The 17676-nt window shown below is 51.6% G+C and overlaps 1 protein-coding gene and 1 pseudogene across 1 annotated transcript; one reads left to right on the top strand and one right to left on the bottom strand.

The window, feature by feature from the left end:
• The first annotated feature begins 447 nt into the window (after positions 1–447).
• Positions 448–5631, top strand: LOC114445211 (fibrinogen C domain-containing protein 1-like; annotated as a pseudogene).
• Positions 5632–6719: 1088 nt separating this feature from the next.
• Positions 6720–17500, bottom strand: LOC114444456 (transmembrane protein 65-like). The gene is made up of 7 exons (XM_028419030.1): positions 16949–17500; positions 11597–11641; positions 11206–11273; positions 11081–11135; positions 8887–8929; positions 7292–7397; positions 6720–7206 (listed from the first exon to the last, which is right to left on the bottom strand). Exons 1-7 carry the CDS (start codon positions 17193–17195, stop codon positions 7093–7095), a joined length of 678 nt encoding a protein of 225 aa, XP_028274831.1. The 5' UTR covers positions 17196–17500; the 3' UTR covers positions 6720–7092.
• Positions 17501–17676: the final 176 nt, after the last annotated feature.

The raw sequence follows: 17676 nt of genomic DNA, 5'->3' as shown, positions 1-17676 counted from the left end.
GCCAGAGAGAAGACAGAGGACAGACGGAAGAGCCGGGAGCTCTGCCAGCGCTCCGACCTCCGACCTCCTTCACCCTCACAGCTCCCAGGTAATGGATTCATTGTGAGTGTGTGTTTGGTTCTTGCCTGCTGTACAGGGTCCCATCTTCCCTCAGCCGCTCACAGAAGAAAGCTGCAGAGGACCAAACCAAAGGAGGAGGAAGAGGAGGAAGAGGAGGAAGAGGCGAGCGTCACATCCAAACACCGACGGCTGAGCTGGAGCTCCTCTGAGTTCACAGGTCTGGAAGCCAGGGGCAGCCACTGGTGAGAGAGAAGTGTGAGCGAGCTAAACATTAAACCCTTAGACAAACACTGAGCGTCAGCAGGAGGGGGAGGAGGGGGAGGGGGGGGGAGGCGGGGGAGGGGGGGGGAGGCGGGGGAGGGGGGCATTCATTAGCAGAATATGAACATGCTGCTGGTGAACTTCATCGGACAGAAAACTACAGAAACTAAGAGCAAACCACAGAGCGACACTTCATCTGAGTTTAACCCTTTACCTCCCTGGGAGCGCCTGAGCCTCCGCAGCCCGGTTGCCATGCAGACTGTAGGAGGAGAAGCCTTCTGCTCCGATGGACGGGGAGCAGAGCACGCCGGTCGATACGGAGCAGATGTCGCGGCGGCTCGGGGTGTTTGTTCAAGAGTCCACTGTCCGACCTGCAGCTCCTGAGACAGGATGGAGCATGCTGACTGACAGTGAGGGTCCAGGTCACACACATCTAACCACAGGGGGGCGCTGCCTCCTCCACGTGCTGCTTGGATTCCAGCTGACGATGCGTTCACTTCCAGTTTTCGTGTTGTTATTCTGAGCGTCTGGTTCTCGTCACTCCGGTCCTAAACATGATCCATGCATCCAGAGGCCAACATCTGTCAGACTGTCCCTCAGCTCCGCTCAGGGTCACAGAGTCTTACAGCGTAAAGGTCCATGAACGTGTGTGAACCTGCCGGCCGAGGTATTCTGACAACGTGGCACAGCGAGGAGACATCAACAAAAACAACAACAACAACAACAACAACAACAACAACATGTAGCAGACAGAGTAAACAGCGGTCTGATAGAAGCACATTCAATCTCCAATCAACCAATCAGGCAGCATTCCTGCCTGATCAGGGATCAATGCAGAGACTCCTCAGCGCTCTGAAGGTCGGAGAATTTTATCTCTCATGTTATAACTCACACGGCAGAAATCAATCGATTAGACTTCCTGGGATCAATCCTCTGAACTCCAGACCCAAACGCAGTCATGACCTCCGGCACAGTGACCCCAGCTGACTCGGGTCAGCTCCAAAGTCTGAGGACTGGATAACAGATCCCGAGCTTCCTTCAACTGCTCGGGCCTCGGGTCAGAATGCTTCCTGCACCAAGAGTGGGACGGTCCACAGAACCAGTCCACGGGACGATCTGTCAGTCAACGTCTGTCACAGGGGTCCAGCTGATCAGGCTGAAGAACAGGTTCTGGACTCCAGGTGAAGAGCAGGAGGCTCCATGCTGCTCCAAACCAGGAAGTGAACACAAACAGAACTGACAGCACAGGACTCTGATTGGTCAGAACCTCCCATGGTTGAACTCCAGCCCAGAGCCTGAAGCCTGGAAGACGTGTGGGGGTTTGTGATGTCACCAGCTGCCGCACAACAACAGCTTGGATCCAAACCTCCAGCCTGAACCTCACAGTACTGATCCTCATGCAGCTCGGCGGTCTGAAGCTGCTGCAGGTCAGTAGGTTGACAGAACGCCAGAGTCAGTTTACAGACTCTCACACAGTCTCATCATGGAGCAGCCTGCTGTGCACAGGCTGCAGGTCAGGGCTCGTCCAGACCTGCTCGCAGCTGCAGGCCTCAGTTTATATCAGGAGGAAACGCTGCCCTCTGCTGGACGGACGCTGCTCTCACACTCAGACCCTCAGCTCCATCTGATCATCCTCACTGGTCCAAGGTCAAAGTTCAGCCAATGATCCTGCAAGCTATGTTTGGACTGTGTGTGTGTCTGTGTGTGTGTGAGTGTGGTTGAGGCTCACTGGGCTCTGCTGTCTCTGCTGCCGCTCATTGTCACAGACAGTTGTGCGTTTTTCAGAGGAGCAGAGGATGATGGGAAACTAACACATGTTAGTGTGTTAGCATGTTAGCTCCTCCCAGCCTGGATCACTCAGGTTCAGCAGCTGTTCAGCAGACGACAACAACAACAAACACACAGATACATGAACCCAACACAACACTCAGGCACACACAGCTGAACACAAACAACAACAACTGTGTGTGTGTGTGTGTGTAAATGTCAGTGGGACAGATTAACACTGAACCAGCATGTCACAGGCAGACAAAGCTGTGAGTCACACACACACAGAGAGAGACACACACACACACACACACACACAGACAGAGAGACACAGAGAGAGAGCCACACACACACACACACACACACAGACACAAACACACACACACACAGACACACACACGTGTCCTCAGCTTGTCTGAGAACACAGACTGGTTTTGTGTCTGTTTTCATGTTGTGCGTTGCTTGGTGACATCACAGTGTGTTGACGAACACCTGGACAGACCCGAGTGATCAATAACTGACCAACAACTACAAGATGATTAAGTCATTAAACACACACACACACACACAGGCCAACAGCTGCCACTGACCCTGAGAGGATTATCAGGATAAGATGTCTCACACACTCACACAGACACACACTCTGCAGGCGGCAGCAGGACGGCAGCTCCACCGCTCCTCTCGGGTTCTGTTGGTCCTGGATGTTGCTCGTGGATGTGTGTGACTCTGCTGACGTCTCGTGGGTTCTAGTTTGGACTGAGCCGCTCAGACCAGACCCCGCCCCCTGGTGGCCACAGAGAGAACAGGTAGACATGGACCATGTGTGAACTGTGTGGACACGTCTCACATGTCTTTAGGGTACTCAGGCGCTGCCAGGACGGCGATGGGCGGAGCCTCCACACTGAGGCTTCTCCATCCTTCGTACTTGGGTCCTGCTCATGAACCTTCGTTGTTCTTGTGCCTGTTTCAGGTCTCTGAGAGCTCCCTGTGGTCCTGAGGTGAAGCTGGATGCACCTCATCCTGCTGCCATGAAGCTGGACTCTGATGCAGTCCCTGAGACAGATCCTGGTTCCCTGCATGCAGGCCGAGTCTCTGAAAGTTCAGGATGAGGTGTCGGTCCACGTGGCTGACCCTGGTCCTCGTGGGGTCCTGGTGTTCTGTCCTCTTCTCCTCAGACGAACGCTCAGACATTGGACACAACGAAGACGTCCACCCCAACATCCTCACAGAGACAGACGCAGGTGTGCTGGACATGGATGTCCAAACAGGCCCCAACATGGACACAAACTGGGACGTCCCAGATATGGACAAAGACAACTACGAGGACGCTGACTGGCACCCTCCAAACTCCCTGCTCAGCGTTCACACTGACCCGAGCCCCGACGCCCCCCCCAGCAGTCCGAGATTCAGGGCGTAACGCCACCAACCAGACCGCCGGTCCACCGGGCCGGTGCGGCGAGCACAGCAGCCAGCTGACGTCCAGCGGTCAGTGCCGGCTGACGGCCACGCTGCCGCCCGTGGGGAACCCACAGCGGCGCTGCCCGGACGTGTTCCGCTGCACGGACGACGTCTCCTATTGGCTGCACGAAAACCAGAACCGGAAGGAGCAGCTGGAGGAGCTGAGGGGGACCATGTCAGAGCTGCAGGAGGAGCTGAGGAACCACCAGCACCGGGTCAGGGCGCTGGAGATGCAGGTGGGTGTTCGGTGATGTCGGTGTGACGCTGAGGCCTCATTGGCTGAAAGAGAGCATGTGACAGGGAGGAACACAGCAGGTCCAGCTCTCTGTCTTCATACCTGCTAAGTCCTCCTTAACCCTGAATGCTAACAGGATTAGCTGCAGGCCTGCGGCCCGGGGTCCGTCTGAGTGTGGCTGATCCACAGTGGAGCGTCCAGGCTGCAGGTGGCGCTCACTGAGCACAGCTCACACACAGCTAGCTGGCTAAGTTTAGCTTGTTATCGTTAGCGATCATTAGCTGATCATTGGTTCAGGCTGATCCTAAATCAGTTAAAGATAAAACTTTATTAGTCCTAAAGGAAATTCTTTTGCCAGAGGTACTAACATTAGCAATAGAAGCTAATGTAAGCCAGCTAGCAGGATGCTAACTGCAGTTCACTGAACGGCCACAGGGGTCACTGTTAACAGATGTTTTCTGAGTTCTGACACGTCTCTCTGTCTCTCAGGGTGAAGGCGGCGCCGGTCTGAACTCGACTTTCGACCGGCGGCTGCGGTCACTGGAGCTACGTCAGGCCGAGGCCGACACGCTGCTCCACGTGCACACGGCGCTGCTGCACGAGCTGCAGACGCAGCTGCGCAACCTGTCAGCCGCCGTGCAGCAGGCGAGCCGCAGCGCGGGCTGCACCGTCAACCTCATCAGGACGCCGCCATCGCTCAGCATGCGGGACACACCAGGTACACATGAGGTTCAGGGTGTGGACGACACATCGTCAGAACGTTTGACCCGTCTGTGTGTGTTTCTCCCTCAGATGGACAGTTCCTGTCTCTGTGTCCCTCAGACTGTGCGTCTCTGCACCACAGCGGCGTCCATCACTCCGGTGTTTACACCATCGTCCTGCCTCCAGGCTCCACCCTGCCGGTGTACTGCGACATGGAGACCGAAGGTGACGCCAGCGCTCCACGTTCAGACTTCACATAAACACGTTCAAACTTCCTGTCAGAACTCAGAATCGTCCGTTCAAACATGTGACTGCATCAGCTGACTCAGAGCTGTGCAGTCACGCCAACCTTGTGCACCTTGTGTTGAAGCTAGTCTTGCTGTGTGTGTTTGCTAACGTGTGTGCATCAGGCGGGGGCTGGACCGTGTTTCAGCGGCGGCGCGACGGCTCCGTGAGCTTTAACCGCGGCTGGTCGGAGTATCGCGACGGCTTCGGAGAACCGCGGGGAGAACACTGGCTGGGCAACCAACACCTCCACCTGCTGACCAACCAGGGCCACTACAGCCTCCGCATCGACCTGCAGGACTGGAGCCACGGCCAGCGATACGCCCTGTACCAGACCTTCAGGTATTTAACACGGAGGTCTGACTGCGGACCAGCCTCAAGTGGACACTCTCAGAACTGCAGCTGTTGGAACCCTGACTTTATGACAATAAACCCTTGTGTTCTCCTGCTGCAGGATAGAAGGCGAGGAGGACCGGTACCGCCTCCACGTGTCCGGTTTCAGTGGGACGGTGGAGGATTCGTTCGGTTGGTATCACGACCAGCGCGGGTTCAGCACGCCGGACACGGGCGACATCTGCGCCGAGGTCAGCCACTCGGGATGGTGGTTCCACCAGTGCTTCCACGCCAACCTGAACGGCGTCTACTACAAGGTAGGACTGCCGGCACTCACTGCAAGCGCGAGGCAAAGGTGTGTAAACACTCTGTGTGTCCAGCAGGGGGGGCGCTACTCTCTGAAAGCCCAGAACCTGCTGGGTCCAGACGGCATCGTGTGGTTCTCCTGGAAGGACTCGGACTTCTATTCTCTGAAGGCGGTCACCATGATGATACGGCCGCGCAGCTTCAGGCCACGACTGTCGCCATAGTGACGGAGCGTTGTTACTGAGCAACAAGGATGTGTATTAATCCACTGCAGAAAGTAGTCCCACATAACATGCTTCATCTCGCTGTTTGAGGTTTACTGACGCTTTTACAAAAATAAAACTCAATATTTGTGAGTTGGTTTTTTGTCTTAATGAAGACACAAACATCGAATAAGTCCGGTAACATTTATTTAGTGCTGACTAAACACAGCATCCTCTGCTGAGCCGCATGGAAACACTCCAAATGTACTGTTCTTAAATAATGCTTCAGACACACACACCGTGTCCTTCCATGTTGCACACACACCTATCCATGCACAGCTGCTGCTCAGGACTGTCCACAAGATGGCAGCACAACACAGACAGACCGCTGCTCACATGCTTCTATCAAACTGGACACAAACTGAAAACTCAAACTCAAACAGGGACGATAGAAAAACCTCATTAGATCAGTATTCCTCCGCATTGATCCTGATCGTGGAGCAGGTGGAGTCTGAACACACACAGACACACACACTCAGCTGTTACATTAAAAACCAGCACATCACTGGCAGGAGGAGCAGACAGAGAGGATGATGGGAAACGGAGTGTGATCCAGCAGCTGAGTCTAAAAACAGACAACAATATCATGAACACACACACACACACAGTAACCCTGTCTGACTGGCTTCTGTGACAGAGCTGGAGCGACATGTGATGGAGTGTGTGTGTGTGTGTGTGTGTGTGTGTGTGAGAGAGAGAGAAGTCACATGTTAAACCACGTTCTCTCCATATGAGCTGTTCTGGACCATCTGGAGCTTCAAGTGTGATGAAACAAAAGCTAAAGAACTAATTACACAGACGGCTGGAAGTGAGTCAGGAGTGTGTGTGTGTGTGTGTGTGTGTGTGTGTGTGTGTGTGTGTGAGTGTGAGTGTGTGTGTGTGTGTGTGTCTAACAGAGCGACCCTGGAAAACACACATCAGTCCAGAACTAAAAATAACAGCATGCAGTGCGGGTGAACGCCCCTCGCCCCCCTTCCTCCCTCCCTCCCTCCCCCCCTCCTTCCTCCCCCCCCCTCCCCTCCCCCCTCCCCCCTCCCTCCTCCCTCCTCCCTCCCCCGAGCAGAGCCATTCAGCGGAGCGGCAGCCGGTCATCATGCAGACACAGACGCCGCTCCTGGAGGTAGAGCGCCATGCTGAAGTTTAAAGATGGCCGACGTCACACGAACATCTGGATAAATAGTGTTTAGATAATAAGAGTGTTGGCTGAAGAACGTCATAAATGAACCGTCCGTTTCAATAGTGTCATACAGGAAGTGTCAGCTGACTGACAGGCGAGCGCTTCACGTCCCGCTCAGGCGGCGCCCGACAGACCTCCACGCCACAACCGACGCCGAAGGATCAGCAGCCTGAGACGCTGCCCGAGCAGGACGGCGGCGAAAACTTCAGGTCTGAGGTGAGATGGAGGCGTGATGATGATGCTCATTAGGAGGAGGCCGTGTCACCGCAGGGCGGAGCCTCTTCGTCGTCATCATCACTCAGGAAGAGCAGCGGGAACATCCCCAGGATACAGCCGATGGACACGCCGATGGCCTTACCCTGCAGGGGGGGGGGGGGGGGGTTAACCTGACGTATTGATCAGAACTATCACAGATCAATGGACACATGACGGGCTCAGTCTGACCATGTGGGAGCTCAGCCTGGTCTGCCACATGTCCGCCTGCTTGGGCGTCAGATCTGGAACCTGCATCCCCAGTCTGGAAACCAGAGCCTCCACATAACCTGCAAGACTACACACAGAGAGACACACACAGAGACACACACAGAGACACACACAGAGACACACACAGAGACACACAGAGAGACACACACAGAGAGACACACAAAGACACACACAGAGAGACACACACAGAGACACACACAGAGACACACACAGAGAGACACACACAGAGACACACACAGAGAGACACACACAGAGACACACACAGAGAGACACACAGAGAGACACACAGAGACACACAGAGAGACACACACAGAGACACACACAGAGACACACACAGAGACACACACAGAGAGACACACACAGAGAGACACACAAAGACACACACAGAGAGACACACAGAGACACACACAGAGACACACAGAGACACACAGAGAGACACAGAGACACACACAGAGACACACAAAGACACACACACAGAGAGACACACAGAGACACACAGAGAGACACACACAGAGAGACACACACAGAGACACACACAGAGACACACACAGAGAGACACACACAGAGACACACACAGAGAGACACACACAGAGACACACAGAGACACACAGAGACACACACAGAGACACAGAGAGACACACACAGAGAGACACACACAGAGACACACACAGAGACACACACAGAGAGACACACACAGAGACACACACAGAGAGACACACACAGAGACACACAGAGACACACAGAGACACACAGAGACACACACAGAGAGACACACACAGAGAGACACACAGAGAGACACACACACAGAGACACACAAAGACACATACAGACACACACAGAGACACACACAGAGACACACACAGAGAGACACACAGAGAGACACACAGAGACACACACAGAGAGACATACACAGAGAGACACAGAGAGACACACAGAGACATACACACAGAGAGACACACAGAGACACACACAGAGACACACACAGAGAGACATACACAGAGAGACACACAGAGAGACACACAGAGACACACACAGAGAGACACACAGAGACACACACAGAGAGACACACAGAGACAGACACACAGAGACACACAGAGACACACAGAGAGACACAGAGACACACACAGAGAGACACACAAAGACACACACAGAGAGACACACAGAGAGACACACAGAGACATACACACAGAGAGACACACAGAGACACACACAGAGACACACAGAGACACACAGAGACACACAGAGACACACACAGAGACACACAAAGACACACACACAGAGACACACAGAGAGAGACACAGAGACACACACAAAGAGAGACACACACACAGAGACACACACAGAGAGACACAGAGAGACACACACACATACAGACACACACACACACAGACACACACACATACAGACACACACACCTCATTGATCAGCTGCAGGTCAGACAGACTCTCAGTGTTGGTCATGTGACTCCATCATGGCGTCCTGCTGGCTGCTGAGCAGCTGTTTGATTGTACTGAACCTTTAACTCTTTATTGTGTTGTAAAGTAAATGCTGCTTACCCGAGTCCTGCCAGATCTGACACCAGGTTTCCCAGAGCCGCAGCTACACACAGACACACACAGACACACACAGACACACACAGAGAGAAGAAACACAGATTAAACACACGTCACATTAGTGCTTCTAGTTTTCTGACGTTTCAGGAACTTGTAGAAGTTTTACTTCATCACTCTGATCTCAGCTCAGATTCAGAGCAGCACACACACACACACAGAGCTCTGCAGCTGCTGACACCAGAAATTCAGTCCGAAGGTAAAATGAAGAAAACGTTTTTCACAAACTCTCATGTCAGAAGAGTTTTTCTGTTAAATTTCAGACTGATGTCAGAATAAAAACGTGTTTTTCTTCACATATTCAAAACTTGAACTTCTCCTCATGAAATGAAAACAGGTCAGTGCAGTGCCTCCTGTGCTGCCTTCATATCTTGAATATGAATAATGAACATGGTTTTCACAGGGGGGGGGTTGTTGCTGGTCATTAAACCTGTGGAGCTGAAGCTCCAGCCGGACCCTTCAGTGAACGCCGTGCGCTCACAGAGCAGCGGGGACGAGTGGAAGCAGGCGGCGCCTCAGGCAGCAAGCGGGCAGCGGCGAGCAGCTACTGACCGTCCTCGGCCTCTAATATGCACTTTGCAGAGCCTGTTGAAGCCAGGTATCCATGGAAACGGAATGATGTAGCAGCACAGTGTGTGTGTGTGTGTGTGGCAGTGTTAATTTTGGCAGCAATTTCGGATTTAGTTTTTATTTTAGTCTTGTGACTAAAATGTCATTTGATTTTAGTCACGTTTTAGTCATCAACATTTTTAAAGTTTTAGTCTAGTTTTAGTCGACTAAATATCAAAGAATTTTAGTCGACTAAATCTGCCGTGGATTTAGTCGACTAAAATTCTATGATATATATTTTTCATGAAATATTTAAGGTTGATTGTGCAATAAAAACAGGCACAGCTTTAACTTGTGTTATTTGAAACAAACAAATTATTTAATTGCTATGACCTTTTCACAAAAGCAGCAGTGAACAGTGAGCTGCTCTCCCTGAATACACTGTTCAGTCATGACCTTCTTCATGAATCCTCCATAACTACAGCAAAACACTTCAGTGACAACTTAGAAACAGGTCGCATGCTGTAAAACCATCAGCGCTGTTTTCATTTATAGATTTTGTCACGTGTATCTTTGAACGGAAGTTAAGATGACTCGTCTGCAAATGTCGCTTCAGGTTTGTTGTTTTTACCGCTGATAGTCGCTCCACACGGTTTGTAAACCGTCTTGATTGTCTTGAAATTAAACGTGTCCGTGTGTCTGTTCTTCTCCTGTGTTGTGTTACCATGCATGAGGACGCCTTCTTCCAGCATCGCGGCGCAACGTCCTTACACAGAGAGAGCACTTCTGATTGGCTCTCTGCCGCCGTCTCCTGATTCGTCCCTCCCTTTCCACAAACAAAATTTGCTCTGATTGGATCTCGTCTCCATCAATAATTTCGTCTCGTTTTTATTCGTTGACGAAAGTGTCAATACATTTCGTCTTCGTTTTTGGCACCGTGCGTTAGTTTTTATTTAGTTATCGTCTCATTTTTATCAGCAAAAAAAGGTCGTTAACGAAAACTATGACGAAAATGATTCGTCAACAAAATTAACACTGGTGTGTGGAGGGGGGGTTCACAGAGTAATAAAGACGCAGAGCCATGACGGCAGCATCCAACACATTAAACTGCAGCCAGAGGGCGTAAAGAGGCGCTCAGAGTGACGGAGGCGCTCAGAGTGACGGAGGCGCTCAGAGTGACGGAGGCGCTCAGAGTGACGGAGGCGCTCTCCCCTTCCTGCAGGTACAGCGACAGACTCGAGCAGCCGATTGGTTCTCTGCCTGACACGTGTGTCTGTGACCACACAGTGTGTGTCTGTGACCACACAGTGTGTGTCTGTGACCACACAGTGTGTGTCTGTGTGTGGTCACAGACACACTTATGATGTCAGAACAGAGAGTGCAGAGTGGCGCCTGCAGCCATGAATAAAGCGATCAATAAATACACATATTGACCACAGAGACGTGACATCATCACACGTACGTCTGATCATATATTTGACAAGAGAAGAACGGACTGGTCTCATGTCGGAGCAGAATGTTTCTGATCAACGAGTCTATCAATGATCGATCGGTTGAGGATGTCACTGCGTGGACGGCGTGCCGCTCCTACCTGCCATGGTGGAGATGCCCAGAGTGACCCCGATGGAGAGTTCGATCTGCGTCCCCTGCAGGAGACAAAGCAGAGCGCCGTCAGTGGCGGCACGCTCGGCTCACGGCTTCAATGACTTCACTCACCGCGGCGATCATGATGGCGTTATCCAGGAAGCCGAAGCCCACGAAGGGCAGGGCGTTGTGGAACAGAACTGCAACACAGGAAACAGGCGTTAACCCGCCGGCCCTTCAAGAGTTAAATAACGTGTTCAGATAAACATCATGACCTGATGTAAGCGACCTCCAGGTTCATTTACTGCACAGGTTAATCCAGCTTCAACCTGATTGGTCCAAATGTTTCTGACATTAAGCTGACGGCAGCTGAGGAGGCTCCACCAAGTTCAGACCAAAGAACCAGAACTAAAGAGCTTCCATCTGCAGTGAACCACGCTGTGTGTGTCTGTGAGTGTGTGTGTGTGTGTGTGTGTGTGTGTGTCTGTGTGTGTGTGAGTGTGTGTGTGTCTGTGTCTCTCACTGTATCTGATCTGGGATGCAGTCGGTGGTGACGGCTCCAGAGTCTCTGAGGGAAAAACACACACATCAGAGGTTTGTTTATTATCATATGATCACATGACATTAAAGATTTCAGCTGGCACACACAGACACACACACACAGACACACACACACAGACACTCACAGACACACACAGACACACACTGACACACACACAGACATCCACACACAGACACACACACACAGACACTCACACACAGACACTCACAGACACACACAGACACACAGAGACACACAGACACACACACTGACACACACACTGACACACACACAGACACTCACACACAGACACTCACACACAGACACTCACAGACACACACAGACACACAGAGACACACAGACACACACACTGACACACACACTGACACTCACAGACACACACAGACACACAGAGACACACAGACACACACACTGACACACACACACACAGACACTCACAGACACACACACAGACACACACACACAGAGACACACAGAGACACACACTGACACACACAGACACACACAGACACACACACAGACACACACACACAGAGACACACAGACACGCAGACACAAATACACACACACACACTCACTCACAGACACACACACACACACACACTCTGAATGTTGGTCATGTGACTGCTTCGCATTAAAGTGAATGAAAGCTTCAGTTAGCCGTTAGCATCGTGCTAACAGACAGACATGTAGCGGGTTTTCCCCTCAGGAAAACATGAGAGCTGATTTCTTCTGCTGCCCCCAAGTGGCCAAACAGTGTTAGTGATAAGAGCAGAGCAGTCACACAGCGAGCGGTATAACCGTCTCACAGCTGGACGTCCATGCTGTCCTCTGGTCGGGTTTTCATTAGAGGAGAAGGCTGCTGAGACGAGCTCCCTCAGGAAGCTCCGACTGACTCCAGAGAGGAGCGCCAGAGGAGCAGAGTGCATTCTGGGACACGGACCAACTACAGCCGGGCTTTAACCTGCTGAGTGCTTCACTTTATAACCTGTGTGTGTGTGTGACCGGTACCACTCCTCACATCCTTCAGTCCAGTGTTTCAGGTAAAGAGACTCAGCCGAGGCTCTGACCGATGCTTCTGCCTCCTGGGACAAGATAACGTTGCTTAGCAACAAATTCTGATCCACAGTATCGCTTAGCAACAGCATCCATCCAGGAAGTTTCTCTACAGGGGTCTGATGCTGACGGTGCAGGCGGTGTTCAGCAGGTTTACTTTTATTCTGAAAAACAGGCTCAAACCTGTGCAAACGTAAACATCATGAACAGAACCACGCAGCTCCATCAGCTTCCTACTGCTGAGGACTTCCTGGAGCTGAAGCTCCGCCCATCCAGCGCTGTTAATGAATCAGATTCATCATTATGATGGATTATTACATTACAGTGAAATCTGCACATTTCTCATTCAGCCTGACAGACGGGGAGAGAGGAACCATCAGCCTGTGAGGATCAGGGCAGGGCAGACCGCTGCCCACCGAGGGACCTGGACTCAGCTTGGTCTGAATGTCAGCCTGCAGACAGAGAGGGGCTGGACCGCCCTGTAACATCCATCTGTCATCCATCCTCCACCCACCCATCCACCCACCCATCCACCCATCCACCCATCATCAATCCACCCACCCATCCATCCACCCACCCATCCATCCACCCATTCACCCATCCATCCATCCATCCATCCACCCATCCATCCATCCATCCACCCATCCACCCATCCACCCATCCACCCATCCATCTAGGGCTGAACGATTTTAATGATTCTCTCGTGGCGTAGCGGGATGATCAGTGTTTTGGGCGCAAGAGACCCTGGGTTCGACATTTTTGCGTGATCCGAGTGCTCGAATTAGAGCTGGGTGATAAAAATGATGACGATAATTATCGTGAAATAACTTTTTTCAATAAAAATATGACAAAAGTTCCATAATGCTTCGATAACTGTGTACACGCTGTGCATGTGCATCGCATGCCGGGCTCTCGAGTGCTACATGGACGGACAGAGAAGGAATGAAGAAAATGCTGCGGGTTCATAGCGGCTGTCGCTCTGCTTCTTTAACCCTTCTTGAGTTAGAGACAGAGCCTAATAATCTGCCGACCCTTCAGCGTATTTTCATATAATCTCACACCGTCAGCTCTCTGTTCACTTTGAGACGAGGACACAGTGTCTGAGCTGATTTACAGAGCAGCTCAGGTTTCAGTCAAGAGTCAAAGAGCCGCACTCAGCTGATCTGCAGCTGATGAGTTAAACTCTGCAGCAGGAATGTTTGTGTCCACAGTCCACAGTCCCCCCACCGGGACGCTGTGATAAAAGCTGTTTGTATGAACACAAACAGAAATAGCGTGGTGCTGCGGCGGCTGGGGAGGCGTGCTAATTAACTCCCTGCAGACTGTTTTATTTGTCTGAATTAATTTCAGGAGTCTATTATGGTCTGTTCATGTTCTCAGCACAGAGAGGAGCCACAGCGGGGACAGAACAGAGGGAGGACTTCACAGGCAGTCTGTCCCTGAGCTGAACGGGCGTCCCCGTGTGTGAGAATAAAGGTGTCCGTCCACGGCGGCGGTTTATTTCTACCAGTTCATCTGTGGAGGAGGCCGACCTCTCTCTGCTCCGCCTGAGGTGACCACACTCAGGACCTGAAGCTCAGACTGAAGAGGAAGACGGCAGCTCAAATAAGACCATTTTAATCTTCTCATTTTAATTTGGCCGTTGTGATGAGCGCCATCTGCTCCCTGTTTAAAGACACTCAGCTGGCAATGAGCAGCTGATGCTTTCATTTCAGATTTCAGATTCAAATCCCCACAATTACAGAGCATCCACACACAGTCTGAATTAATGAACGCATGTTTTCATCACCAGCCCTAATGAGGGCTCTCCGTTGCTACACTGCTAGCCTACCAGTTGCTAATTCTTATGAGTCAGTGTGAGGCCTGACAGGCAGGGCTGTGGCTGCAGCTAGCTGCTCTGCTGGTTCGTCTGAGCAGGTGAGCGCATCGCATTCATCTGGAGCTAGCTTGTGCTTTTTGGGTTCTTTGATTAGCATGTATTACAAAGTCGACAAAGCTACATAACAACAGTGTGGCTAAGTCACAGCTAGCTGGCTAAGCTTAGCTTAGCTCGCTGTTATCATTAGCTAAACAGTGTCTGAGTGGATGAGTGCAGCTGGCTGCTAACCCAGCTAACTTACTGTTTGTTGATTTCCTTATTAGCTGATGCTACAAGGCTAACAGCTAAAGGCTACAGCTACACCTGACCAGCTGCAGCTCAACAGGCTGATTTTTCTGGACCGTTTTTGGTGCCAGCTGCTCTCAGACATGAATGCTTCCTGTTAGCAGACAGAACAGAACAGAACATCTCTGCAGCTTCATACGGAGCGTGACACCAGGAAACCACGTGTGACGGCCTGAACATTCAGAGGAGCCGCTTCAATTCCAGCAGAAACCCAGAGCGTCATCTGTTCTTAAACATCCACAAAATTCAAAAACAATGTTAGTTACTAATCACACATCGTTTTCATCTTAGCTGTTAGCATGCGTCTTAAAGACACTCAGCTCAGTGATCGCTGATTGATTCACCGTGTGATTCATCATCTCATTAATCGATCAGCTGATTAATACCCCGTTCACACTGGGGAAAAAAATGTGGCTTAAGCAGGCTTCGGCCGCATCCAGATCAATCCAGATGTGTTTTTTTGTGTGAACACCTCGAATCCGGCTGTATCCAGTTTGATTTCAAGCCGATTGGCGCAAATGTGGCTCGCGAATCCGGCTAGCGACATGCTACTTCCGGTTTACGGGGCAAGACACGGGACAAAAAACCGCACGACGCATGCGCACACGCGGTCCTACCGCGACGTGAACGGACTCTGTATATTACGAGGCACCACCTAGTGGTTTGGAGGACAGCAAACTGTCCTCCAAACACGCTGGATGAAGCCGGATTGAGTGCGGACACAAGTGTGTGTTAGCCAGATTTGAAAATAGGTCTGAACGCATCCAGCTTAAAGGCTGTCTGGGCTCAATCCTACTCTAGCTGGAATGACTTTCTCCAGTGTGTCAGTCTCCTAACTGACTCCAGCAGCTGCAGCTGCTTCACTGTAAAGTCCACATGCACACACACTGTGTGGTCACACCCTCTCACATGGAGACATCCAGGGAGGTTTTAATGAGCTCGCCGTCACGGCCTTCAGCTCGTTAGTGGGAGAAGTACAGAGGAGAAGGAGGCGGCTCGTTAGCAAAGACTCAGAGCGAAACTTTCTAATTTACATGGAGGACGGCGCCGCATAGAACGGTGTCATCATAACGTACTGTGGACCGAGCCCACAGAGGACAGAACCCTGGAACACTTTAAGAACACATACACATGATCAGAGGCACCTCTGCGTTCACAGAGAGCCCCCCTGGCTCTGCACACACACACAGGGGTCCAGGGTTACTGGACTGGACCAGGATCAGCTCGGTCGTGGCTCTCCACACCTGCAGCCACTACTCTCTTACACAACTGTCAGATAATGAGTGGGTGTGGACCTGCAGCTCAAAGCAGAACACTCCCAGCAAACAGCCTGAATCCACTCAGAGAAGAAAGTCTGCAACAAATCAGCATCTTACATAACACACACACACACAGACACACACACGGAGAGTCGCACAACAAAGTGACGAGGAGTGCAGCGCTGCTTCTCTTTACAGTTTGAACTGCAGGAGCCTGACAGTGAACGCACCACGAGACGTTTAAGATCTGTGTCCTCAGACACTGAGGAGAGATTACTCAGACGTTTCAGTCACCGTCATTCAGACTTTTCCTTCAAGCAAACAGAGGAAACCCGTGTGACTCAAAAGAGGAACCACACACACACACACACACACACAGACACACACAGACACACCTATCACTCTTATCCACAAAGAAAGAGCAGAAACCAGAAAAGTTCCAGAGAAAGTGTGTAACTGATGACTGCCAGAGAAGATCCTGAGCTCAGTGTTTGTGTAGTTACTCTCACTGCCACAAGGGGGACACACACATTCCACACCGTGGCTTTAAAGTACATTAAAAACAGATGAAAGCCACATGTCTGAGGGATCAAACTTCAGATCCATGAGTTTATGTTTGTGTTATTGTTTGTTTTGGAACTTTTTTCTCAGATTCTTGTATGTTGTGGTTTATGTATAAATGTCTTTAAATGTTTGGTCCCAGGTCAGACTTTTAATGTAGTCAGCTGACCCGGAAGTCACTGGGGCAGGTGTGAGTGCCGGCTCCACCTGCTCAGGTAACCCTGGTCCAATCACAGCGCGCCCTGCGAGCCTCCACCTTTGACCCGTTCCTACCTTGAGCTATCGCCATGGACTCGAAGCTCTGCAGCTCCCGCAGTAAACACGTCCTCTCCTTCGGCTGCAGCCGGTAGATGAACTCCTTCGCCCTCTTGGGGGAGTTGAGCGGCTCCCTCGGCTCGTTCCTCCCGTGTGTGCCCATCCCGCAGCTCGGCGTGTGGCGCCCGGTCCCCGGCAGCCTCCGCGCCGCCGGGAACTTCTGCACGGCCGGACGGAGAGCTCTGTGCAGGCAGACCGTCAGCATGGCGCCGCGACGGCCAAACCACGAGCAACTCACAAACTAAAGAACCGGTCCGGTCTGTCAGACCGGGTTCGCTCCGCGCTCCGGCACAAGTTGATTTCTGATCTACGAGCTCGCTTCGACCTCAGCGGGCTGAGAAGCAGCGAGAGCGGCGGCAGGTCGGTGTAAAGTCGGGGTAACGGCCTGGCCGCCGGTCGTGTCCTCAGGCTTCCGCCGCCCAGCCCGTCTCATGATCTCTGGCGGCTCCGCGGTCAGAGTTTGGCACATGAAGTTTAAGCTAACAGCGTCAAGCCAGCCGCCATTACAGGACAAGCACACTTCCGGCGTGGCTTCCAGAATAAAACGCCTTGCTTCCGGTCATACCTTTCACAGTAAAATCTGAGCGTTCAGATTCTCGCAGGAAAAATGGGGGTTCGATATGTTCAGGATACCGGAAGTGTATCGATTTTCGTATTTTATATGTAAAACTTTATTTGCCTTAAAT

This window comes from Parambassis ranga, chromosome 2 (genome assembly GCF_900634625.1).
Source record: "Parambassis ranga chromosome 2, fParRan2.1, whole genome shotgun sequence".
NCBI classification, from domain to species: Eukaryota; Metazoa; Chordata; class Actinopteri; family Ambassidae; genus Parambassis; species Parambassis ranga.
Note: the sequence above shows the minus strand (reverse complement) of the source record. Positions and strands in the feature narration are given on the sequence as shown.

Coding starts and splice junctions, on each gene's coding strand:
- LOC114444456 (XM_028419030.1), bottom strand. CDS start 17,195: ATGCTGACGGTCTGCCTGCACAGAGCTCTCCGTCCGGCCGTGCAGAAG. Junction 7,398..8,886: donor TCAGATCTGGCAGGACTCGG/GTAAGCAGCATT, acceptor CTCTGTGTGTAG/TCTTGCAGGTTATGTGGAGG. Junction 7,207..7,291: donor CCAGGCTGAGCTCCCACATG/GTCAGACTGAGC, acceptor CCCCCCCTGCAG/GGTAAGGCCATCGGCGTGTC.